Source organism: Salvia miltiorrhiza, chromosome 6 (genome assembly GCF_028751815.1).
Source record: "Salvia miltiorrhiza cultivar Shanhuang (shh) chromosome 6, IMPLAD_Smil_shh, whole genome shotgun sequence".
Taxonomy (NCBI): domain Eukaryota; kingdom Viridiplantae; phylum Streptophyta; class Magnoliopsida; order Lamiales; family Lamiaceae; genus Salvia; species Salvia miltiorrhiza.
In genome coordinates, this window is record NC_080392.1 from 5251936 (window position 1) to 5278855 (window position 26920).

Here is a 26920-nt window from a genome sequence, read left to right on the forward strand (position 1 = left end):
TAATTCTTGGAGAAAAAAAATTCACACTCCAAATCGCAGAACCCACTCCAAGAAGAATCGCCTCCATCTCCTAGTGCGTGATCCCCGTCTGCTTCGCAATCAAGTCGTCCATGGTTATCTGCTTCCCGAACGAGCTCGAGGGGTGGAAGGTCGCAATTGAGGTTGGGTTTTCTTGCCAATTTCCCTGATCTGTAAAATTGAAGTGTGTTGAAGTTGCAGTTGCAAAATTCTCCGATCTTTTAGCTTGAGAAAATTGAAGTGCAGTTGAAGTTGTGTTTTCTTCCATTTGATTTGAGGGGCAAATTTGTGAGAAAATTTTTAAACTAGATCTACTGTCATTGCCGCATCTAGAGGTGGCAAAAAAAACCGGAACCGGGAACCGAACCGAAAAACCGGACCGTCCGGGAGGGTTCTGGAATCGAAACCGTGATACATGGTTCCGAACCGAAACCGAAACCGTGCTCAGCCGGTTCGGATTTCTCAAACCGCCGGTTCCCGGTCCCGAATCGGAACCGAACCGTGGAACCAGGAACCGGGATGGAACCGTGCCCAGAACCGCCTTGGAATCGTGAACCGAAGGTTCCACGGTTAGAACCGTGGAACTGTGCCCCCCAAGATCGCCTTGTAATTTTAATGATTTGGTCAAGTAATTATAGTCGTAAGAAAAAATAATCATTGATATGAATAAAGGTAATATTTTTTAAAAATAAAAAAAAATAGAAAAAGTGTAATTATTGACTTAATAAAAATTAATTATTCATATGAAGAAATGTAATATTTGAAAATTATTAATATTTTTTTTCACGATAATTGTTATTTTTACGCATGAAAACTTGTAATTTTAGTTATTTGGTCAAATAATTATTGTCGTAAGTGATATGAATAAATGTAATATTTTTAGAAAAGATGAAATAATTGGAAAAAAGAAAAAATATATAAAAAATCTGAAAATAAAAAATTAACGAAAAAATAAAAGAAAATAAAGAAAATCCTTTACTAAAATAAAATAAAGAAAATATTTGATCAAATAATTATTGTCCTAAGAAAATCCTTTACTATTAATATGATGAAAGGTAATCTATAAAAAAATATTACTACATTTTTTCATATTGATAGTTATTTTTTATCATAATAATAATTGCTTTGAAATAAATAAAATAAATATTGTAAAAAAAGGAGAAAATAACTTTGAATTATAAGTTCAATTTAGAAAATAATGTATATGAACTTTATATTTTCTTGTGTCATTTATTTTATTAAAGCAAATTTCATTAAATTTTACACAACAATACATAAAATAATACGAATTAGATAAAAAAAAAAAAAAAACGGACGGTTCTAACGGTTCAAACCGGACCGGCGGTTCCGAACCGGAACCGGAACCGCCGGTTCACGGTTCGGAACCGAAACCGTGAGGGTTATTTTTCGGATCGGTTTCGATTCCAGTTTTTGGAACCGGGAACCGAACCGTGGCCACCTCTACACTGAAACAGTGTTTTAGGCCCGGGCCGGTCATTAAACTCGGGTTTCCCATGGTCCATTGCTTGGTTACCAAACGAAAATATAAACCCAGTTAAGGAGCTAATATTGGCTAATACACTGTATTAGCTAATTTAGTATAGATCAGTCTAGTGTTTGATATTATTTAGTAATAATGCGGATGACCCGTTTTTAATCTCACGACCCAATATTATTAATCCAGATTTCTTAGGATTAATAATACCACCTCCCTCTAGGATTAACTTAAACCAGGATATTCTATATTTAGCCATGATAACAAACATCAACTCAGTATTAATAATCTGTCATTACCATTTAGTCATGATAGCAAGCATCAACTCAGTATTAATAATCTGTCATTATCCACGCTAAATATTCTGGTTACAAATTATCCTACATAATCCTTTACTGAAAATCAAACGAGCCCTAACTGCGTTATCAAACTGGCCCTAATGTTTTGTTTTAGTAAAATTCATAATTATTGCTCTACTAATTTACTTCTAGCGGGCCCCTCAAAAAAAATTTACTTCTAGTGGGAACGCACTCCAATCTGAACGACGTCGTTGCAGGCCAAGATGCGGCAATGCAGAGTGAAGCTTAGATCCAAGCAGTAAACAGTGAGCCAGTCAACAACTTTGCTTCAGATTCCCAAATTGGAGCCCTAGTGCATCAATTAGGTACTTAATTTGATCGTTGATCATTCTACTTGTACATATACAATCTAATGGCGAAGCATTCGACGGTGGCATCGTTCATTCCAGTCCAAAAGCGGTGGTCATTGATGATATTATTATGCATCGCTCTCTCCACCGCCTTCGCGTTCTTTATCGGAGCCTCATTCAATTCCTGTAACTCTGTCGAGTACCCCGACAACCACAATTTTAATGCTCCGATTCACTCATTCAACTCAGGCGGCACCACTGCTGCGAATGAAGAAAAATCGCTCGATTTTATGAAATCAAAGTTTGTGCTTATGGTCTCGCATGAGCTCTCGCTCTCAGGTACTTCTAATTTTACTACAATTGATAATTTTTTCGAGAATCTTGTTAATAGGAACTCATTGTGAAATGCGTAATTGATCAATACTGAGTCCGGGTACGATATTCCAACACGTCGTGGATATGAGTTTTGACTACTTTCTGAGAAATGCAAGACTTTTTTTTTAAAGGTTGTGACTTGTAAATACGTAGTTTGTGTTTGTTTAGGTCTTTGGTTAAATTCTCTTGTTCATACCTTTTAACCAGTTTCTCCGAAAAGTGTGTTATGTTTGAAAATGCGTAGTGTGACAATTGTTTAGACAACACCAATCTTTTGGAAATAAATCTGTAAGAGACTGGAATGATAAGTTCATTTTCCTACAAATTTTGACAGGTGGACCTTTACTTCTAATGGAGCTTGCCTTTCTGTTAAGAACTGTTGGTACACGAGTTGTCTGGATCACTAATCAGAAGCCTGCTGAATCGGATGACGTGATTTTCAGTTTGGAGCAACGAATGACTGACAGAGGAGTGGAGGTATAGTTCAGCTCATAATCTTGATATCAACCTAATTGAGCACTATTCTTCAACCAAATATATTGCATCAGAATCATAATAGTGATGTTTTCATTCAATGCAGATCATGTCTGCAAAGGGGCATGAAACTGTTGACGCAGCTCTTAAAGCTGATCTAGTCATTTTAAATACTGCCGTGGCTGGCAAGTGGCTGGATGCTGTGCTCCAAGAAAATGTTGCTCGAGTACTCCCCAAGGTTTTGTGGTGGATTCATGAAATGCGAGGGCATTACTTCAAACTGGAGTATGTTAAGCACCTCCCTTTTGTTGCAGGTGCCATGATTGATTCACAAACTACTGCTGACTACTGGAAGAACCGAACTCATGAACGATTAGGGTATACCACTTCACGTCCTGTATAAGATACTTACCGTTCTGTTTGGCTATTTCAAGAAACGTTGTGTATCTGCAACATAATTTAGAAGAAAAATGTTCAGTTAGCTGATGATTCACATCTTAGCCGACTTCACTATTATTCAGCTCTTTATCCTTTAATGCTGCAATTTCCTGAATGCATCCCATTAGGTACTTATTTTCCAGTTTCTTCTTGCAGACAATTCTAAGAGATTGATATTTTCTCTCTCTGCCAATGGTGCAGGATAAAGATGCCTGAGACCTACGTTGTCCACCTTGGGAATAGCAAAGAGTTGATGGAAGTAGCCGAAGACAGTGTTGCCAGAAGGGTCCTTCGGGAGCATATTAGGGAATCTCTTGGCATACGGAAAGATGATGTTTTGTTTGCCATTATCAACAGTATGCTCTTTAAACAGTCAAAGCTTAGTTTATTCTTGACTATTTCTTCTGCAATTGTTGCTTTTATTCCTTTTAATGGAAAATTGGCACTTTTGAATATGTTAGACCTTCAACTATGAGAGGACTTTGATAGAAGTTTTCACATATGCATTTAGGCTATATGTTTCGTCCAGATGCTGATTACCAAGAATTGAACAGAAACTAAATGGATTTGAACAGATACTGATTAACATTTTTTTACTGTTAATTTTTTCCTTGTAAATTGACGGTTTTAAATGTGTTAGTGGATATAGGAAACAACCAAAGACCTGCTTTGTGTCTAGTGTAATAAGAGAAGCATGCATTGGTTATTGAAACTGTGGATATGCGGAAAGATAGGTCACTGGACCATATAGTTTGCTTGTTTCTTTCTGCTTCATAGGCTCATAGCTGATTGATGCCTTCAGATTAAGGAGCACAAACTTTCTATCTTTTATTGGATTGTTAACAATGGAATGCCCTCATAAAAATTATGACACTGCATGGAGAAGCGAATGGGCCTAGTGGCCCCAGTATCACAGGAAATATTCACCGTACACCTCTGCTTCTCAAACTTCTATGTGCATTATTATGCTAATTATAGCTGATATATTTTGGGGTGAACAGTGTAAATGTTGAAGTAAAGAAATATTATCTCTACTTAAAGCCCCTATTAGATTAGAAATTAACCTTTACTTCAGAACTCTTAATAAAGCAGTACATTCTCTATTTCAAACAAAAAACACAAAACTATGTTACTTGTGATTGCATTGACTAGACAGATTCTCAGCTATAGGTTCTTTGTTGCTGCAGGTGTTTCCCGAGGGAAAGGTCAGGATCTATTTCTTAAAGGTTTCTATGAAGCTCTGCAACTCAGCAAAGAGAGGAAACTTAAAGTGCCACCTATGCATGCAGTTATAGTGGGTAGTGACATGAGTGCCCAGACTAAATTTGAAACAGAACTTCGCAACTTTGTTGCTGACAAGAAAATTCAGGAGAATGTTCACTTTGTGAACAAAACACTAAATGTTGCACCTTATCTGGCTTCAATTGATATTCTTGTCCAAAACTCACAGGTACTTAGTTTATCGGAAGATGTTTCATGTGTCATTCTGGTATAAGGGTGTTTGATTTTCCAATTTAATATCATTATATCCTCTTTCGTTGATGAAAAATTGTTATAATTGAATTTCACATGATCTTAATGCTAGGTAACATCATGAAACAGATATGGAAAACCATTCTCTTACTTCAAAATTTGGAACGATAATAGAGATGCAGTATTGAGAAATATGATCCACTTGGATGTAAAGATGAGATTAATTTCTGTTTTGGCACTGAAGAAAGCATTGTATGTTGGTAAATGTAGGCCCGTGGTGAGTGTTTTGGGAGGATAACCATTGAAGCCATGGCTTTTCAGCTACCTGTACTGGTGAGATTTGCACTATTGTTTTTATGTTTTTTTGTTGTGCATGCAACACTTGGGGTTTCTCGAAGCTCGGTTATCACTTGTATAATATAGAGTCAAGGTCCTACTACTGGGTCATGTAGATTATCTTTACATCTCGATTTTGTTATGAAATATCTAGATTCTTAAAATACTATGAATATCACTTGTATTTTTTTTAGGCAGCAGGTGAATCTTTGTTGATTGGCTGGGTTATCCTATGAATATCACTGAACTTATATCTCATATGCTTGTAGGGTACTGCAGCTGGAGGTACAATGGAGATTGTAGTGAACAGCACAACCGGTTGGCTTCATCCAGCTGGCAAAGAAGGTGTAACACCGCTCGCTGAAAACATCATTCAGCTGGCCACAAACGTAGAAATGAGAAGGACAATGGGGATGAAGGGTTACGCTCGGGTCAAAGAAATGTTTCTGGAACACCATATGTCACATAGAATATCCTTGGTCTTAAAGGATGTTCTGCAGAAGGCAAAGGGATCAATTAACTAACTCAGAAACCACCTCTCAGGTACTAGGCAGAACTTTTAACCTGCAAACATGATGAGATACGTGGATGAGCTTACATAAATGCTACAACCTCTCACATGACGAGCTTTCTATGATGTGATGAGAAAAACTGTTCTGTGAAAGTTTAAGAATCAATGATGTGATGTGGCATGTCTGCTTCAAATTCTTCTTATGACATATGAAACATGATTGTGGCATGGCTATCTCTAATAATTAAGTTCTACAATGTCTTGTCTATATCTCTCTTTCTAGTGTGAAAAAGAGTTGTATGCTTCCTACCATGGAAGGTATGCATTACATAGTGATAGTTACTTTGTCATTGCAGGTTCTGTCTACAGAAGGGCATGAAACTTTCGATGCAGCTCTTAAACCTGATTTGGTCTTGTGTCTCCAAGAAAAGATTCCTTGTGGTGGATTCATGAAATGCTGAGGCCATTACTTGAAACTGGATTTGCTGCACCAGCCATGATTGATTCGCGGGACTGATTGGGGTATGCCACTTTAAGATACTTATTCTTGTGTTTGTTTTATGGCCATTTCACACCAAGCATCTGCAGCAAATAACAAGATTTGTGACTTAAATAACCAATACCACTTTCCTGTACAAAGTTCTTGAGCATATATATTCATTTACTGAAGGATAGATGGCCTCACAGCTGCTGCTTTCTGAGAAATTTTCTGCAACTTTAATTAAATTCGCTCGTTTATTTGTAGATGAAGGTAATACATGTTTGCACCAACTTCACCACCCACACAATCGAACCAGCCGCCCCTCCTCACACAATTTGCCGTCGCCCTTGAGCAGATCTGCACTGACAAACCTCAAACGTGTATCAATAACATGATTTATGTGTTTAGGAATGTCAAAATTTTACATGAGAAATAAGAGTATGTTTTGGTGTAGATGTAGTCGTCGCTAGATGATATCTATAGGTGCTAAAACTACTAGACATATTCCACTCGATTTAATTTTAAACAAAAACGTGACCGGTCAAAAAAAATTTACTTTTGTTTTGGAGGCTCAAATTCTCTAAATTGCTAGATCATATATATACATATCGAGATGTTTATATTTTGAATTGTTTGTACGGGAGATTTTGATTTTTATCAAATAAATTAAATCTTGTGCTGATTTTATCAATTAATCAAATAATAACTTATCAGATATTATTTGATTGTTTCTATCTGAAACCTTAATAAATCAAGGAATGGTCCAAACCTATGAAGCTACTTGCGTAACTTTATTTAATCGTCGATTAATTAATAAATAAAATCAAAGGAGGTGACATTAATTTGAGTGCAATAGAAGCAACCAAAATAAAGAGGAGAATATTTCTTAAACGAATAAATAAGGAAAGAAGAGAATAGAATTGGTGGTAGTAATAGAAAGTATATAAATCTTGGTGTGCGAAGCAATATATATATATATATATATGGAAGCGCTCAAATGATACCCCTTATTTTTAGTGAGATCTAAGACACGATTTTATGTGTTTATTTCATCAAATTCTATATATGTATACTTATATTTTTAAGCGAAGAACAGTTGTCTTGCAAGTGATGTAAACATAGCTGGAAGAAAAAAGAAAAAGAGACAGATTTGTGAAGCAAACAACAATTATTTATTACTTTTGTTCACATGTCATGCTCTGCCATTCCCATCGACAACGTGCTCAGTGCTCACCCATTTTGCGGTGCTCATAATTTCTTCATTTTTGTTTTTTCTTTTTCTTTTTTCCAAACTTGATTTAGTTTAATAAAGTTTAAAATATTTGATTTACTTGATTATCTTCTTTTCATCTCAAGTTTTATCGGACACTTCTATTTTTTGGATTAAGCTTAGACGATGTTTTGTTTTCTAATTGTTGATACATTCTTTGATTATATAATTCATAAAAAGAAGACGTCAATTCTCACCTTGATTTAAATATCAAATGAGAAGGAAAATTTGAAGTGATATTCTCTTTCAAATCGATTTCAGATGTGTGTTGGACAATTCAAGCCTATATATGTTTTACCAAAATTCACCGCGTGAGAATGGAGTTACACGTCTCATTTGAATTGCGTGACTCAATAATATTTTTATTCTCAATTATATTTAATTTACACATGCGTTCAAAAAATATTAAAGAAAAGAAACATTTTTATAATTGAAAAATGATAGTTAACTGTTAAAATTGTTTAACACCAAATTGAAGCAAATACATGACGGCTCGAGTTTAAACATTTAACTATGGGAATAGTTTTATATTATGCATCCAAACTATGCCCATTTCACATTTGATCGTATATAGTACTATGCAAAATTGTCTCGATTTATGTAAAATATTTTTTTCGAATACATCTTGAATAAATACTTCATTATTTTAACCAATCACCCCAACTCAAGCACTTGTATTTCTTCACCATTCTCTACACATAACACATTAAAGTACTTAATTATCAAAAAGATGATAATTTGTTTCTAAATGATGATAACTTGAGTGGCAACAGCAACACGTGGTTAATTAATCTTCTAATTGCGTAAACAAAAACAGTTGTAAAGAAAGTTGGTTAACAAATAATAGTCAAATCAAGACAGTTGCCTTGGATGACGTCCCCCACAATCTTGGAATACACGGAAATCTGGTCCCACATCATGATGTCCATTTGCAAATGCTGTCTAGAAATTAGCCAAAACATAGATATTGTAAAATTATTAACAATATGAAAATCCTACTTTTGATTAAATTAAGTGAAAATTGTTGCAGGCCCCTCTCTCTCTCTCCCTCTCTTTTCTTTCAACGTGAATAAATCTTTTTGTGGCTTTTACGTGGACCTGGACAAAATTCTTTCTTTGTTCCTTGAAAGTATTTTATCTGGTCTTTCCATTGTGAATACCTACATCCACATAATCCCATTAAGAAACCTACAATTTTCTCGATTTTCGAGGAAAAACCCAGCAAAACTCTGAAGGGGTTTCAATAAAGATTGAGTTTTTACAGATAAGTTTTCTCTATCACCATATTTGTCTTAATTTTTTCTTTCTTTTTCTCACTAGAGGAAAGAAGCCTTGAAACTTTCTTTCTAGCTGAATAAAGGTTCCACCTTTATCTTCATTTCTAACCAAATCTTGAATTGCGTGTTAATTAAGGGAAGGACCTTCTTGCATTTTCGCTATCTATTTTTATTTTCTTTCCATTTGTGGGATTTTGGAGGATTTATCTCAAGTTTATTGATAGTATTTGGGGTTTGATTTCAATATCTGTATCTCAGATTGATTCACCTTTTCTTCCTCTTCGCATTTGTTGGCTTGATAGCTTGTCTATACTGATCAATTTGAAGCTAATTAGTTGACTTTGGGAATAAACTTTTGTTGGAATAGTAGTGTTGGGAGTTAGTTCCATATCAAGATTTTGGTAGTTTGAAATTAAGTATTGGGATTTAGCATGGGGAAACATGGTGGGAAGAAGAAAAAATCTAGTGGGCAGAAATCAGTTGAATCAAATATCAGGCAGAGTAAGGGCAGTGAGGCTAGCCAGAGAGCTTATGATAAGGACACAGCCGTATTCATTTTGATGTCTCAGGAATTGAAGGAAGAGGGTAATAGGATGTTTCAGAAGAGGGAGTATGAGGGTGCTATGTTGAACTATGAGAAAGGGATAAAGCTGCTTCCTAGGAATCACATAGACGTTGCGTATCTTAGGAGTAATATGGCCGCATGCTATATGCAATTAGGTATTAGTGAGTACCCAAGGGCGATTCATGAGTGCAATCTAGCTCTTGAAGTCTCTCCGAGATACAGCAAGGCCCTGTTGAAGAGGGCTAGGTGTTATGAAGCACTCAACAAGCTAGATTTGGCGCGTAGAGATGTTGGAACTGTGCTGAAGATGGAGCCGAACAATCTCATGGCTATTGAGATTTCGGAGAGGGTTGAAATGACAATTGAGAGACAAGGGTCTAGAGAAAATGAGATTCCTGTGGATTTGGTGGTTCCGTTACCTGAGTATTTAGAGCCACTGCCTTTGGCACAAACCAAGGCAAGCAAAGAGAAGTCGAGGAAAAAGAAAAGTAGCAATTTGAAGGTGGAGAAAGTCGATTGCAATGTAGAGGAGAATGTGAAGGGGAAGAAAGTCAATGGCAATGCAGAGGAGAACGCGGAGGAGAAGAAAGTCAATGGCAAAGTAGAGAACAATGTCAATGGAAATGTAGAGGAGAGCGCAAAGGAGAAGACATTTGGTGGCAATATAGAGGAAAATGCGAAGGATGAGAAAGTTGGCAATATAGGGGGAAGTAAGGATGGTAAAACAAAACATGGGAAGAAAATGAAAAGAAAAGTGAGAGAAAGCAAAGTTGATGTTGATGTTGTGTTGAGAAAGGCTGATGATCAAATTGAGGAAAGGAAAACTGAAGACAAATTGGTGGTGGAGGAAGAAAAATTTACGAATAATGCAGAGGAAGAGCCTACAAGAACAGTGAAATTAGTATTCGGAGAAGACATAAGATGGGCTCAGATTCCTCTCAACTGCAATGTTTTGAAACTGAGGGAGGTCATTGTTGATCGTTTTCCCAGCTCCAAGGCTGTTCTTGTTAAGTATAGGGATCAAGAAGGCGATTTGGTTACTATCACTTCAACAGAAGAACTGAGGTTGGCTGAAGCTTCTACCGAACATGGTTCTGTGAAGCTGTATATAGTTGAAGTTAATCCGGATCAAGATCCATTATTTAAAAAGATTAGGAAGGATGAATCGATAGACATTCTTGACTTGAAAAATGTCACTGAAAATGGGCATGTAGGAAACGGGAAGGAAGTCCGGACTGAGTCGGCTTGTATCAGTGATTGGATCATACAGTTTGCTCAGTTATTCAAGAACCATGTCGGGTTTGATGTTGAAGCCTATCTAGATCTCCATGAGGTCGGGATGAAGCTCTACTCAGACGCCATGGAAGAGACGGTTACTAGTGAAGAAGCTCAAGAGCTTTTCTGCAGTGCTGCAGAGAAATTCCAGGAGATGGCAGCCTTGGCTTTGTTCAATTGGGGTAATGTCCACATGTCCAGAGCAAGAAAGAGAGTATATTTGACAGAAGATTCTTCAAAAGAATCTATGCTCACACAGGTCAAGTCTGTGTACGACTGGGCACAAACAGAGTACGTGAATGCAGGAAAAAGATACGAAGAGGCTCTAAATATTAAACCAAATTTCCATGAAGCCATTCTAGCTCTAGGGCAGCAACAGTTTGAACAGGCTAAACTCTCTTGGTACTTTGCAACTGGAACCGATGTTGATTTGGAATCATGGCCCTCGTCGGAAGTTCTTCATCTTTACAACAGGGCCGAAGAAAACATGGAAAAGGGAATGCAAATGTGGGCGGAGGAACAGGAAGTCAATGAATCATCCCGGCCTAATAAAACCGAAATTCAATTGCAAAATATGAAACTCAACAACTTGTTCAAACACGTGTCAGCAGACGAAGCTGCAGAACAGGTTTCTAACATACGGGCTCAGATACACGTATTATGGGGCACGATGCTATATGAAAGATCAATAATGGAATTCAAACTAGGACTTCCCGTGTGGCATGAATGCCTCGAGGTTGCTGTAGAAAAATTTGAACTTGCTGGAGCTGCTCCAACTGATATTGCTGTTATGATAAAGAATCATATCTCCAATGGCACGGCATCAGAAGGTGATACATAATAACTTTTCTGTATATGTTGCATTTTTCTAACAAAATAATATCAGTGTGCATTGTTATTATATACTCTGACCCATAATGCGCTTGCAGGGGGATTTAATATTGACGAATTAGTACAAGCATGGAACGAGATGTATGAAGCGAAAAAGTGGCAGAGCAGCATTCCCTCATTTCGGTTAGAGCCACTGCTCCGGCGGCGAGTTTCAAAAATCTATTACGCCCTTGAAAATGCATAGTTGCTCATATTGATGTGTCTGACAAGTAGTACTCAGCACTCAGCAGAGCGTTTGGTTGGAAGGGTTCGTGTTTTTGCATTTTGGGTAAGTAAGAGTTTACTAATACCTGAGCCTTTTCTTCTTGAAAGTATGATCTGGAGTTCTGTTTTGTTGGAAGGGCTCGTGTTGCTTAATTTAGAACTTCAGATTAGTCCCTGAAGTTCATTTGAAAGTTTCTTCCTTGAAGTTGAAAGAGAAGATTGTTTTTAACTCATTATTCTTGATTTCGTCTCTGCTTCTTTACTGTATGATTGTCCCTCTCCAAAAGTCTTTGGTTGCTTAATTGTCTAGGTAGATGTATTTAGTTAGGAAAATATCTGTATAGTGGAGTATATATCTGGATGAGATTCAAATGGTAATATCTTTCCAACTTGTATTTTCCTATAATCAGTATATTTAACTTAAGATCTAGGCTTGAGGTACAAAATTCATCTCTTGTTCTTGAGGAATGAAACCTTAAGAAAGTTAGAAACATTAAACAAAAGTCTATAAGGCGAAAACTTATGTTTCAGAGCTATTTCGGAAATAAGAAGTAAACCGGCAAACTTGAGATGTTGAGTTGGTAAGATAAAGTGAGGTAGATCAGAAAATCAGCAGCAATTTTGTTGAGCTCTGTTTGGTGAAAATTACGTGCATTCTTAACCCCCGACTTTGTGTAACCATAACAGCACATCATGATACTGATTGTGTGATCGTGAGATAATTACATTATACTATGTTCTAATCAGGACATTAATCATTTTGCTTGTGTTTCTCCAGACTGCATAAACTAAGATAAACATTGTCCTATTCCATGCAGGCTTACATGTTGTATCACCTTCTGCTTCAGATATTTCTTCACCCTGTTGGGACACACGACGTTGGTTGCGCTGGTGCAGCATCTCGTGTAATTATAGCAAGGAAAAACAATCTGTAGGTGCGGGTTAGCAAGTTGGATGAGCAGAAAATCATTTTTTTTGTCACTTCTGCTCCATTGTTAATGCAGTTGCATGCCTTTAGAGAACATACGAAGATTGTTTCGTACCATTTTTTCTTTTTAGTTATTTTATTTTTTCCTTTAGGTCTTTCATGATAGTAATTTTGAATTGTCTCAATTGCAAGTGTGCCAATATTCCGAAATGTCCAGCCATTTCCAACTATGAATTTAGTTATCAATCGAATGAATACAAGCGTTCTTTTTATTTATAACATGTTTTCAGTTGCACAAGATCGTATATGGATGCTAATAATTGAAGATGAATTGTGGGCTTTCTTTTCCAATAAGTGTAGGTAAGATGAAGGAATATATGCTCATTTGATCATCCATAGTGTATGACGATCATCTAGTTTATGAGATGTTGAAGTTAATGATTTCATCCTTTTCATAACTAATGAGATTCAAATTGTAGCCTTACATCATAGTGACTAGAGGGAGTAGTGGCATGATATATACACAAAATGTCACACTCCCCTTAGTCTAATGATGCATAAAAACTTCACTTTTGTTACAAGTTTTGAAAACAGAAGCATCAAACAACAGTTGTGTAGGATCATATCTTAAGTTAATGAAGCTTAACAAGGATGTTAAAACTAGTACATGAGTTGAAGAGTAAATGAAGCATCATGTTTCTAACATCTGTTTCAAGTTTTGATTACTGTGATCCAGGATATAATGGCAATGCCTTTGCGGCCACTGCCTAGTGCCTACTTTTGGATGTCCATTGGAACGCGTAAAGGTGGTATTTTGTTCAATAATAGTACAAAATATATTCCCTCCGTCCACAAAAAATAGTCTCACTTATTTATTTTTATTTGTATACGAAAAATAATCTCACTTCACTTTTTAAACTATCACACCCTACAGTATCTGTTATATTTATGTATAAATTGTATATTTATTGTACTTTTAGTCCAATTTTTATCTAATAATATACATTTATTCCACTTTTTTGCATTAACGTTACCTCTACAAATTGTACATTTATTCCACTTATAACAACTTTATTAAAATTTGTATTTAGTATATAATGAAACTATTTTTCGTGTACAGAGAAACCTTTGTTGTCCAGCCCACAAGGCACTCTCAAATTTTACTAGGTTAGGTGGATGTGTGGTTTGAATATAATATATGATGAGGAATTAAATAGGAGGATATATAAAATCAAATCAAAAACTGAAACACAAACCCTGCAACTGAAATTTACATCGGAAATTGGAGGCTACAAACAACTTTTGGCTGCTCACAAGATCAAGACTAACATGATTTGTACACAAGTAAAACTATTCGCATATGTACATGAAATCAAAATTCAAGACTTGTAATGATATATATACACATAAAACTCAAAAGGAAAACTAAAAAACACATGTATTAATAGCAAGCAGATGCAAAATAAACCAACAAGGAGAAGAAGATTAAATAGGGCAGATCATTAAACGAGCATAGCTTGCAGTTGCTGCTTCCATTCAAGATCTTATCAGCTTTGTGGATTGCCCTTCTGCCTATGTCGCCAAGACCCTCTTCCGCAGCCTTTGCAGCCGCTTCACCGGCTTGTTCGATGAGGACGCCAACGGTGAGGGGTAGACATATCGCTGCTGCCGCCGCCATCACCACTACAAGCACCACCACCATGACCTTCTCCATTTCTATATATGCTACTGATCAAATTGAATGATCACTCTATTTTCTTTTTCCTTTTTCACCTTTTCATAGTGGACTGCTTTGTTTTAGTACTTTATAGGAAACCTGAAATTACAGGAACGTCCTCGAACCACACGATGATCGGCTCAGATTAAGTGTGACATCTGTTTTGTGGGATGAATTATCAAGAAAAGTAAATCACAAAGCAAAGTGACAAAGTGCTTGGTTGAATAAAGATTGTAGTGCACACAAAATGGAAATATCTAATGACATAGTATTTTTCTTCACATCTATCCCAATTCCTATGGTGCACTCAGTGCAACATCCACAGTGCACCACACTAAAAGAAGAGGACAAGGCTAATTTGGGAAAGAAAACCATGTCCAATGCTACAACATACACCAAAATTTTATACAAGGGAGGAAAAAATCAAGATGATTGAGCAAGATACAAATGCGTCGATTTATCAACAGTGTGGATCACGTTAGGTGGGCATTCGCCTATAGTAAACAACACCTTATCATGAAACCACTGCAGCACGCGAAACATTTCGGCCTAATCCGATGCCCAGACCTGCAGGGACATGGCTATTAGTGTGACTTTGACTGTGACTGTGACTGTGACTGTGGCTGTGGCTATGGCTGGGGCTGGGGCTGGGGCTATGGCTGCAATGAGAAGAATGTATGTGGCCCTGATGTGAATTAGAGGTCTTGTTCACATCGATTACTATATGGCCGTTTCCATTTGGTTGATGAGTATGGCTCACACCATTCGTATGGTTTGCATCTCGTGTCATATTCATCATCCTGATTCCTTCGGATTCCCCTGATTCTTCGACATGCTCTATATCTTCGTTATAACCATTTATCAAGAAATCTGCGCAGTTCTTCTTGCAACCATGATCATATGGATTACGAAATCGACCATCTGGTCCTCTTAGGTAACTGTACCTCAGCATGTTTGCCATTTCATTTGTTGTGATATTGCGAGCAATCTGTAGCACAATATAATAAAAACTCTCAGATCAGGGGAAAAAAAAAAAGGAAATTGTTATAGTGGAATTTATGACTATGTAAAGATCTGCAAGGACCAATGGCGGAATATATAATTCACCTAATGAAGAGCACAAGTTATAAACCTAGAGCATATAAGGAGATAGGAACCTTTGAAGAAAAAATCATTTCTCAGAATACCTTCAACAAATAAGAGGAATCTTATTTAATGCATACCAGAAATTAGAGAACACTGGAAACATTAGCTTATGGCCCTGAGGCAACCAAATACATAACCAACAAAACCAAGAAAACATCATAAGATATTAGAGACCATAGTGCTTTTTCTCATCAACAATCATGCAACCTCTGAACGCATTACCAAACTAGCATCTGGCAAAAAGGTGTTAACAGTGTCTTTTCATAAAACAAATGCATATTAAGGTAAACCCGCCAGTAAGAAATCATACAATGAGGAGATGAAGATTCTGGAAGTTTACCTGAGAAGCCTGTACACAAGTCAAAACTCCAACAGCAGAAAGGATGAAAGCATCTGCAACTAAAAATGCTAAAGCGCCAACATGCTGATTACCAGCATGGCTCAGCCAGGCACCAAAGGTGGATGGGGCCAATGGGTCTGTCAACACCCCTGCAATGACGTGAAATTGTCCACATGATAGAGAAAGATAAAACTTAGATGCTTACAGCAATATTGAAAGAGCTTCATGTCAAAAAACCAAAGGAAAATGTATTCTCACTTGTCAAAGCCACTGAACCAGATATCAGCAATGCCAGAACTTCGAGAACAAGTAACAAGAAAAAGTCCCACTTGTTTTTCTGTCAAGATGACAAAAAGAAAGGACCAACACACTTCAGATTAACGTTAGTTTAGGGTGCCATTCTCACAAATATGAGAATCTAAATGCAATATATAAGGAGACAGCAGAATTCTGAGTTTGACAAGATTTCACTACAGAACAACATAGAATTTTAAGATCAGTAAACAATATCAATGGAACATAGGGAAACACCTGCTTAGCTTATTTCATACAATTAAAAGGAAACAGGAAATTAATATCTGTAAAAAGCACCTTGCCAATGCAATTGGACACCCATGGGCAATGATGGTCGAATTGCTCAACACAACGATCACAGGTGGAACAATGTTTGGCACGAAGAGGTCTAACAATCTGAAAAAACAAGCTTGAACTTCTCATGGAGTACAAAAAAATGTATAAATTTGTTGGCAGGATAATTTTTTTTCTCTTTGATAGAGACGAACAACAATGCAAGGTGGAAAAATAAGTACCTTGCAAGTTGCACAAAGCTGAGACCAATTTCCATTAATCAAAGCAGGATTATTAATTTCGATCTTCAGCAAAGGCTCCTATACAGAATCAATAAATTCAATACCAGGAAAAACTACACATACATGAAAAGGCAAGCTATAACTAAAGGTAAGAGCTACAAATATGAAACAATGAATGACTAAACTATTCCCCATGCATACTTACATCATCTTTCAGGTTTTCTGGATCATGAACATTCATTCTGATAAAGCCAGGGTCCTTACTGCAAATTAGAGCCAGACACAAAGTTAGACTCGCTAGCAATCCAATTATTATAAAAACAGCTTTTTTACAAAAAATCTGCTAGAAAGATTGGAATGTTATAGGTAAGTTTTGGCAGCGCAATGACTGATAACATCATGATAATAATGACCAGAACAGAAAAATACAACTCAAAATAAAAAATGTATATTATGATCAAAGAACATAAACAACCTATTTGATTTGTAGGAATAGCTGCATTTTTTCATCCAAATATCAAAGAATTTTTAGACAGTATTCGAACACCATAAAGTAAATGGATATAAATATTTGCAAACAAATATGCCCACTAGACTTCAATTCACTAAAATAAGTTCCAGGTAGTGACATCTTAGAATATGATCCGTGTATAAATATAAAACAAGCTAAATGAACTATTCCACAAAAATACATAATGCACATAAAACCCACCAAAAAAAGGAAAAACATAAAGCACATATAATATCTCGAGTTACCTGCTACATCTATAAAAGAAAACTAGACCTATTGATGCCAAGAACACACCCATCCAGGCAAAAAGACCAAAGCCAGCTGTTAATCTTGGCAGATTTGAAGCTACATAGACAACCAATGAAAATTTTGTTAAAATAGCAAATGGATTAACATAGAAATACATGATTGAGAATGGCATCGAGATATACCTGTAATAACTGAATATATATATGTTGCAAGCATCAGGAAAATTATACACCAAAGAAGTGGAGCAAGTCCTAGTTTTGAAAGTCTGCCGAGAAAGCTGTTGTTATCCCATCGTTTGTCAAACAACCTTCTAGCGTTTCCCTGCATATGACATCCAAGAAAATCAGTAGGTCAACATTAGTCAGATTGAAAGAGATAGAGGTTGAATCAATTTTTGAAGAAAAGGTAAAATTTATAGAATAAAGAGGTTCAAGACACTGATATATTCTAGTGAAAAAGATATTTTCTAGAGAAATAGTTTCCGGAGTACCTACAAGGAAAAATGCGACTTGTCTATGATTTTTATCGGCAGCAAGCTGTGCAGGTGTAAGGCCGGTATTTTCTGTCACCATCAAATCTTCTTTCTTCCCTGCCATCACCAGAACAGTGCATGCTTCTAAGTTACCCCTAATGGCAGCCCAGTGCAGCGGGGTGCAACCTAGATTATAAAAATACACATCAGATGCTTCTGAAGCAGCTAGCAGGACACATTTTTGACAAGATAAATACAGAAAAAACAAATATGACAAGGAAAACACGATTATACATCCAGTGTGGAGCATTCCAACAAACCTTCTTTATCTTGTCGCACTCTATGAGCATTCAGATATAGCAGAAGGCGAATGCAGTCAGCAAATCCCTTGTAAGCAGCCCTACAGTAATCATCAATCATCAATGAAATTAACAAACTGAAATTAGCAACTTAAACCACTTAAGAAGACTAACAAGCAAGAAAGAGAAATAAAATGTCAAAGACAGTAGCTGCAAGTCTTCAACAAAGACAGCACATAGAATAGTTCCCTTATGAACTTAAATTTAAAATAATAATTACACTTCAATAAAAGTTTCTTAAAAAATAAGAAAAAGAAAGAAATACCTTTGCCAATTGCAGAGTACAGCATATATTTGTTATATATCAAATTTGGATTTTTTTTTATGCTGCTTCGTGCATATATCAAAAATAGCATGGTATTTAGCAAACAGTTGGAGAGCTACTTTTACTCCATTTTAACACCCATCGCAGTTTAATTGAGTGTTGAAGTTGCTCTTACTGTCTTACACTACAACAGAACTCAATGCATGTGATCTATCAAACGTCTCCATGAACATGGCCCAGGTTTTTATAAGGAAGACATTAACGTTATATGATAGAATTGATTGCTGAGAAGAACATTAAAGAAGAATGAAAGTAGCAGATATGGCAAACTTGCATGACCAATCAAGAACATTAAAATATCTTGACCACAAACCAAAAAGGGAGACCAAATCACAATACTAGAACAGGGAGCCCATATCCATAATTATCTAGAGCAAAGGTGCCCCCTAAGAGAATTAAAACTACTAATACCAGCATGAACGGTAATGGTCCCAAGAAAACATATCCAATAAATCACATAATTGAAACATCAACTTGGTTCCCTACAAAAACTAATGCTTCCTCACCTAAAATCTATAAATATAATTAAAAAAAAGTCTATAATGGATACAAAGACATGCCAACAGAAAATTAAAATTACATTTGTCAAGTACCAGTGCAATGGGCTTCTTCCATCATTATCAGGAACATCAGCATCAGCATTCCACTTTGTAACAATGTGACAAAGGAAAGCCGTCTGACCATACTGTGCTGCAACATGTGTCGTCTGCAACCAGAGCAAGTGTGAGAATGAAATTTTCAGACATGCGGAAGCCTTACATTTGCAGGAGCAACAAAAAAAGACTGGATAAACATCATTAAAATGAGTATAACTGGAATCCAGATGACAGTACGACGCTTGAGTGCAATCCAATAGTGCAAGAGTAGGGCCAATAAAACCATTCTCAAAATTCTTAATAGAACTTCTATGAAAACTATGTTCTACCAATTCCAGATCCAGAGGCATTGAGTTTCAGCATAGAACACCAGTGCTAAAATCGAAACTTTAAGAACTGACTGGGAATGAACATACTTTTGTATACCCTTTTTGGCTCTTGCAACTTATGAATTACATATATTGAACTAAATATTGCATAACTAAAATCTTTTATCAGGACTCCAGCTAGTAATTTAATAATAGTTCTGTTGCTTGGAAATGAAATATTGAGGTAATTTAATACTACTTCAGAGCCATATAATAAATATCAATCACAAACCCCAATATAGTTTGTCGATTGTCAAGGTTTGCGAGAAATAGTGGCAAAAAATGTTATTGTCACCATCAGACACCTATCGACCACCAAATAACTTTGAAACAAAATGTCATATTTGTGGAAATACATCAATACCATGATTGTGATGTGACTAATTAATCTTCTGCATAGTTCATCTAAAGCTTAGATCGATTATTTGCAATTAGTAACAGAAGAATGTAAAACAAACCTGATAACCATTAAAATCAGCTGCACTGACACGAGCACCCTCCTGCAGCAGAAGTTCAGCAACCGGAATTGCACCCCTCACTGCACTCCAATGCATAGCTGTTTGTCCAGTATGATCACGTGCATTAATATCACCTCCATGCTGTCAACAACAAACCACAGCACAATCAGATAAACCATAACAGTCTGGTATAAAACTAAATACATATAAGGGATGATAATAATTAGATGCATGCCAATATAGTGTGCTTACAGTTGCATCCATAAATTCTAAGAACAGTTGACAATGATATCAAACAAGAAATAGAATCTACTATCTAGATGAGCAATATATACCGATACCTCACATATAGAAGTACACAAAGCTTCCAAGATACACAACATAATGCATCACCAGATGCAATGCTACAAGTGATTATAACTGTAACCCCGCCCCCACCCAACCTTCTGTTTTCAAAATCCAAAGACATGTCTATATTTGACAAACATGAACAAAAAATTGTGAAATTTCATACATACTGAAATCTCCAACTGTACCTTCTAAAATTGCTGGCAGTAAATATGTTAAACAACCTCCGGCACACCCCAATATCTATCTAACGATAAAGAATTTGGGCCAAGCATACCTGGCCTTTAAGGTTCGGTCAAATTACCAAATAAAATCTGAGGTCAGTCGATATAACAACCTAACCCCTTGGCCGGCCAAACCTTCAAGAGATGTGCCCTTACGGCGCGAAAGATGAGAGTAACACGAAATGAGTTTGTCCAGTACAAACTATCTCAGAATTCAGTACATGAATTGCAACCAAAAGTACTCATTTTTTTACATTTCAATTATAACGCGCAATTTAATACTCTGATGTGAAGTAGCTCAGTTTTTGTCCATTGGCTAGACCATCCAGTTTGTCAAGGATTTCCACAATTTGACAAACCTATAGGTTTGTTCTGTATTCTGACCAAATCACGACAGAGGCGGGTGTAACCCACTCTAAATCGTTGATAGCAATCAATCAATTTCTCCCAATACAATCAAAGCAGCCAGAATACGATAACAACAGATGCACATTACCCAAATCCAGAACCCGTCCTCAAACATCACAAAAATGCAAATGTCACGCACGAAAGAGCAAAAGAAAATCACCGGTACCTCGATAATGTACTGAGCTGCGGCCGTTCGATTATTAAGCGCTGCCCATTGGAGGGCATAGTAGCCGAGGGCGTCGGGCTCCGAAACGGAGCAACCCTCACTCTCCACTAGCCTCTGGAGCTTCTCCATATCCCCGTAGGCAGCGGCCGTGTAAACATCGTTCCTCAAGCTCTCGTCCTCCGGCGCGGCGGCGGCGGCGGCGGCCGAGGAGTCCGGCCGATGATCCCTCGATTCCACCTCCTCCACAACTTCGATCTCCGACGCCATAATACAAATTTCCGAGAATATGGATGGGACGCGCGGAGATCAATCAGGGAGGATTCGAATTGATGATCAACAATGGCGTGTATAGGTGATGTATAAATCTGGTTGGTATATAGGGATGTATTTTGAATGTTTGACCAATTCTTAGGGGTTTTCTCGGAAGGACAAGGAGATAGGGAGTTGACTGGATGGGATGAGATTGAGAAACGTCGAAATTATTCGCTAAATTATTGAAATAGAAGACGTAGATTAATTTTTAAATTTCATAATTTTCGGTTCAACCAGACCCGTCCGACCCGATCCGTTGGATCATCGATTCGTCCGGTCCGAACCGATTCATCCATCCATCCCGACCCGGACCGGTATACTCAATCTCGTCCGATCTGATTACTCACCCCGGACCGAACCGATCTGGTTCGCACAAGAGGTTTTGGGCTGTTGGGCCGAGGCTGAGGTATGGGGCCTTTGGGCTGAAGTAATGAAATTCAAATTCTGCCAGATTTCCGCTAGCTCAATATTAAAAATTGCCTTAAATTTTCTATTTTCCTTATATTTTGTCTTTTTTTTTTTATTTCTAAATTATGTGTATCAAATTAAAGATAGGGGTTATGCCAAAAAATACACGAACTTTGAAAAAGTCAAATTTTCATTTGGACTTTCAATTAAGCCAAAAAATATATTAATTTATATTTTTGTTGCAATTTTTACTTGAATTTAACTTTCAGCGAAATTAGAACTTAGTTGGCCACTATATATCGCGACTGCATGGAACATGTCTATGTGTGACTGTCCGAAATTATTGCAGTGAGTGAATGAGTGAAATCCGTGAGCTAAATTCGATATTTGCTCAATTTTGACCAAGTTGATGATAATGATCAATTTTTAAAGGTTTCAAATTGCTACTCCCTTCGTCCCATTATTAATGGCACGTATTTCATTTTATGGTGTCCCAAGTTAAATGGCTCATTTCTATTTTTGGTAATAATTTTATACTACAAATCACATGGTCCCACTGCAAAAATCTTACTTCCTTTAATCTCTGTGTCGAAAAGGTATGTGTCATAAATAATGGGACAGATAGAGTATTTGACAGTTGAGAATTGTCTTGTGAGTTGTTTGATTCTACTTTGGCAAGAGAAGTTTGTGAACAAAGACTGTTTGGTTTTATTAGGTTGTTTTGTGTGTTGTGTCTATTGTCGGTCTTCTTTTATTTTTTCATTCTTTTTGTTGAATCTTTCGTGTCGAGTCTTGAGGGGATTAAGATGTGAACAACAATGATTGAGAATTGAGTTTAGTCTTCACTTCATACTTGATGGCTAGCATGATTCAAGTGTGAGGATGTTTGATGTGTATATTTTAGTTGTTCATATTCTTGGATTATTTTATGCTTTAATCGAATTTAATATACACAATAAGCTGATTTTTGGTGCAAAAATTGAAGAGATTGATGTTGACGGAATCGAAAGAAAAAAAAAATAGAATAAAAGGATTTTGATGCAAAATATTAAAGAAGCCCGACTAGCTAATTCTTGGGCTAGGATTTAATTACTCCCTCCGTCCATGAAATGTTGTCCTAAGAAAGAGAGGCATGAGTTTTAAGAAAATTTGTGTTGTTTATTTAGTTAGTAGAGAAAGGGGCCCATAAATGAAGAAAAGTGAAAAAATATTAAACAATAGCTCAGTTAGTTGAAAGTTAGTTGTAACAGTCAGCTGTCAACATCAGAATTAGTTAGCCTTCAGTTAGTAAGTTAACAAATGTAGCAGAAGAAGCATATTTGTAACCTCTCTTGTAAATCTCCTCTATAATATGAGGAGTGTAAAGATCACTGAAACTTGAGATTAATTTCATATTCTGCAATCTTCATATTTTGCAGTTTATCTTCAAGTTCAATATGGTATCGAGCCAGTTACCCTCTTTCAAAATCTGATCCTTCAATCCACGCTCATCTCATTTTTTTCTCTCCATCTCTTCTCATCTACACTTATCTTCCATGGATTCTTTAGCTATCGCTTCAAATTTACCGTCTATTCATCCAATTAGTGTAAAATTGGATTGCACAAATTATATGTTTTGGAAAACTCAAATTCAAGCAACAACAAGTGCCTACGGATTTGATGATGTTCTTCATCAAGGCACTGCTCCAATCAAATTCCTTGAATCAACCTCTGATTCTACATATCTAAGGCCAAACCCAGGATACTCAACGTGGCTGCGTCGAGATCAATTCATCTTCAAATGGATTCTAGCTTTTTCTATCACCATCTATGATTGGCTATGTTGGCTGCCGCAACAGCTCAGCTCAGTTATGGAAAACATTTGAAACTATGTTCCAATCTCATTCTAAAGCAACATCTGCTCAACTCAGATTTTGAATCCAAACATTGAAGAAATCTGATTCTTCTATCGAGGACTACATCACCAAGTTCAGAGGCATCTCTGATCAACTCTTTAGTATTGGTCAGTTAGTCTCTCAATTCGATCTAGTGAACTACATCTTTGCTGGATTAGGTCCTGAATTTGAGAGCATTAGCGTGCTTCTTCAATCACACTATGGAAAACTCACTATCGATGAAGTCCAGTTTGCCTTGCAAACTCATGAGATCCGAATTCAAAATCAAGCTCAGGTTCACTCCACCAACACAACTGTCTTCCTTGCTGGATCCACCCTCAATCAACAGCCTCAAGTAAATGTTGCATATCATCAACACAATGGCAATCGAGGTCGTGGTGGCCGCTATGACAATCGAGGTTCAGGTAACCGTGGCAGAGGAAGCTCTTCCACGGCAGGTATAATGGAAATAATAACACTAAACCAATTTGTCAGTTGTGTAGTAAAACTAATCATGTCGCTCTAAAATGCTATCGCCGCTTTCATGTTAGTTTTACGGGGCCTACATTTGAAACAAATCAATCTTCATCTGCTCAATCACCTCAAGCTCACTTCACATACACTGAATCTCCAAATTCCTCCACCTATCACATACCTGCATCAACTCAAAATACTCATACATATCCATCACCATCACAAACTCAACCCACTGCCTACACCATATACCCCACTTCTCAAAACTCCATAGGTTCTGAGTGGTACTTAGACTCTGGAGCCTCAGCACATGTGACATCAGACTTCTCAAATCTCCATATACAAGCTCTCTATCATGGTCAAGATACACTCACGGTAGATAATGATTCTAAACTCCAAATTACTCACATAAGCTCTGCACACTTACATGCATCTTACTCGCAAAAGTCTCACTCACAAGAGCTAGATGTTCGATATGTTCCCACTGCTGAGCAGCTTGTTGATATTTTCACTAAACTCATTTCAATTATACGTTTTCAATATCTTGTAAGCAAGTTTCCATTGGAAAAAGGATTAATTGCGGTTGAGTAAGGGTTGTATTAAACAATCAGTTAGTTGAAAGTTAGTTGTAATAGTCAGCTGACAACATCATAATTACTTAGCCTTTAGTTAGTAAGTTAACGAGTGAAGCAGAAGAAACACATGTGTAACCTCTCTTGTAAATCTCCTCTATAAAAGGAGAAGTGTGAAGATCAATGAAACTTGAGATTCATTTCATATTATGTCGTCTTCATATTTTGCAGTTTATCTTCAAGTTCAATAGAAAAGTTAAATAATTTATTGGAGAAAAGGACCCACAAATTTACTAAAAATAGATTATGATAACTTTTTGTGGACGGATCAAAATGACAAATTAGAATAATATTTCGTGGACGGAGAGAGTATATATTTTATTCTTGGCCCATTAATTAAGACGGGCGGAAGTTTAAATAGATAGGATTACTTTAATTTTGGGGAAATCCACTTTTAGCTTGACATTGAAAACGTGAAGAGGACTTTGAAATTCACTTTTAGTTTAACTATTTTGTTCGAAAAAAGAAAATTATACTCCCTCCGTCCCAATAAAAGTGGCCACATTTCCTTTTTGGGTGTCCCATTAAAAGTGGCCACTTTCCAAATAAGGTAATTATTTGGCTTAATTAAGTCCATTAACTTAAGTCTTAATCCTTCTTTAATTTTAATTTAACCTATCAGCATCATTTCGTCTCACTCCTCTCTCTCTACCTCACCGCGGCGGACCTCCCCTCCCCCCCCCTTCTTCTCCGGCGAGTATCAGACGACACCAGCGCTGGCGTCGGTCGCCGCCCCCGACCTCCCTCACCCTGGCCTCTGCTCTCTTCCTCTCGCCCCACCCCTGAACTCCCTGTCCCTCGCCTCTACTTTCTTCCTCTCGCCACCCCGTGGCCGCCGCCGCCTAGATCTGAGGTGGCGTGGTTGATGGCGGCGAGGCGTAGATCGTTGATGTCACCGCCGCTCGAATCGAAGGGCCGCGAGGGCGGCGCGGGTTCGCTCTTTGCCGCCGCGGCCGATTTGGGGGCTAGGGCTTTTGATGGGAGCGGTGGCCGTCGTCTGACGGTGCAGTGAGAAGGAGAAGAAGTCAGATCGGTCGACGCCGCTCCAGTCCACCGCCTCTCCGCCGCTCTGTAACTTCCGTCGAATTGATTTTTGCTAGATTTTTTTGTGGATTTGGGATGATTTGTGGATTTGGAATTGATTTGTGCTGATTTTTGCTCTGTAACTTCCGTCTCTCCGCTGATTTTTTGGGAATTGATTTGGGTTTTCCTAGTTTTTGTGGATGATTTGTGCTGATTTTTTTGTGGATGATTTCTGCTATCGCCGGAAAGTCTGATTTGGGGATGATTTCAGGCGGCTGGTTCGACGGCAGATAGAGGACGGCGAGGGCCAACCACCGGCGCCGGCCGCCGTCGCCGTCGCCCAGATGCAATGAGAGGAAGAAGAAGTTTTAATTAAATCCTTAATTTGGTGGACCACAATTAATTAAACATAACTATCTCCTCCTTAATTTCCGTGCCCAAATAAAAGTGGCCACTTTTATTGGGACGGAGGGAGTACTTGATACTTATTTCGTTTACGAAAAAGAGTCATACTTACCTATTTTCTTTTCACGAAAAAAAAAAATCTCATTTAACTTTTGAATCATCACATCATGCATTTTCTTCTATATTTAACTATAAATCGTATGTTTATTCTATTTTTTAATTAATAATGTTTTGTACTAACAAAATGACCACTAAAAACTATATATATATATATATATATATATATATATATATATATAGGGGGGGCCGCTCCAATGAGACCCTCTAATTTTAGTGAGATCTAGGATACGATCTGGTGCGTTTATTTTATCAATTCTATGGCTGATATTGTATCTGGAGGGTGATTTTTTTTTTCGCAGGGTTCGAATCCTGGAGGGAGCAGAATATTTTAAATTTTGTTATTCATCAGTATAACGGCCCTGTTCATCAGTATATATGTCTTATTCATTACGAAATTTTTAAATTTTATTTTTCATCAGTATATACATCTTGTTCATTAGATATATGTTTTGTTCATTAGTATTATATGTCTTATTCATTGTACTCATGTTACACGAAAAACAGAGGGTCTCACTG

At 37.1% G+C, this 26920-nt stretch overlaps 3 protein-coding genes across 6 annotated transcripts; 2 read left to right on the plus strand and 1 right to left on the minus strand.

Moving 5' to 3' along the window:
• The first annotated feature begins 22 nt into the window (after positions 1–22).
• LOC130988158 (uncharacterized) lies at positions 23–6826 on the plus strand. 4 transcript variants are annotated; one of them, XM_057911938.1, is made up of 9 exons: positions 23–161; positions 2070–2501; positions 2872–3014; positions 3118–3389; positions 3651–3805; positions 4637–4899; positions 5193–5255; positions 5528–5801; positions 6126–6513. In XM_057911938.1, the coding sequence occupies exons 2-8, from the start codon at positions 2225–2227 to the stop codon at positions 5780–5782; spliced, it is 1428 nt and encodes a 475-aa protein (XP_057767921.1). In that variant the 5' UTR covers positions 23–161; positions 2070–2224; the 3' UTR covers positions 5783–5801; positions 6126–6513. The 4 variants fall into 4 exon arrangements, 3 of the variants coding, with proteins under 3 accessions (XP_057767921.1, XP_057767920.1, XP_057767919.1); XR_009089992.1 differs by lacking the exon at positions 23–161 and adding an exon at positions 6515–6826 and having other exon boundaries at positions 1987–2501; positions 6126–6291; XM_057911937.1 differs by lacking the exon at positions 23–161 and having other exon boundaries at positions 1933–2501.
• A 1655-nt stretch (positions 6827–8481) lies between these two features.
• LOC130988161 (protein PHOX4-like) lies at positions 8482–12939 on the plus strand. The gene is made up of 3 exons (XM_057911941.1): positions 8482–11467; positions 11567–11796; positions 12551–12939. The coding sequence occupies exons 1-2, from the start codon at positions 9229–9231 to the stop codon at positions 11710–11712; spliced, it is 2385 nt and encodes a 794-aa protein (XP_057767924.1). The 5' UTR covers positions 8482–9228; the 3' UTR covers positions 11713–11796; positions 12551–12939.
• A 965-nt stretch (positions 12940–13904) lies between these two features.
• LOC130988162 (protein S-acyltransferase 24) lies at positions 13905–21652 on the minus strand. The gene is made up of 13 exons (XM_057911943.1): positions 21157–21652; positions 20011–20151; positions 19182–19294; positions 18225–18304; positions 17927–18090; positions 17615–17753; positions 17429–17528; positions 16878–16935; positions 16673–16750; positions 16455–16553; positions 16122–16200; positions 15864–16012; positions 13905–15365 (listed from the first exon to the last, which is right to left on the minus strand). The coding sequence occupies exons 1-13, from the start codon at positions 21421–21423 to the stop codon at positions 14892–14894; spliced, it is 1941 nt and encodes a 646-aa protein (XP_057767926.1). The 5' UTR covers positions 21424–21652; the 3' UTR covers positions 13905–14891.
• Between the last annotated feature and the right edge of the window lie 5268 nt (positions 21653–26920).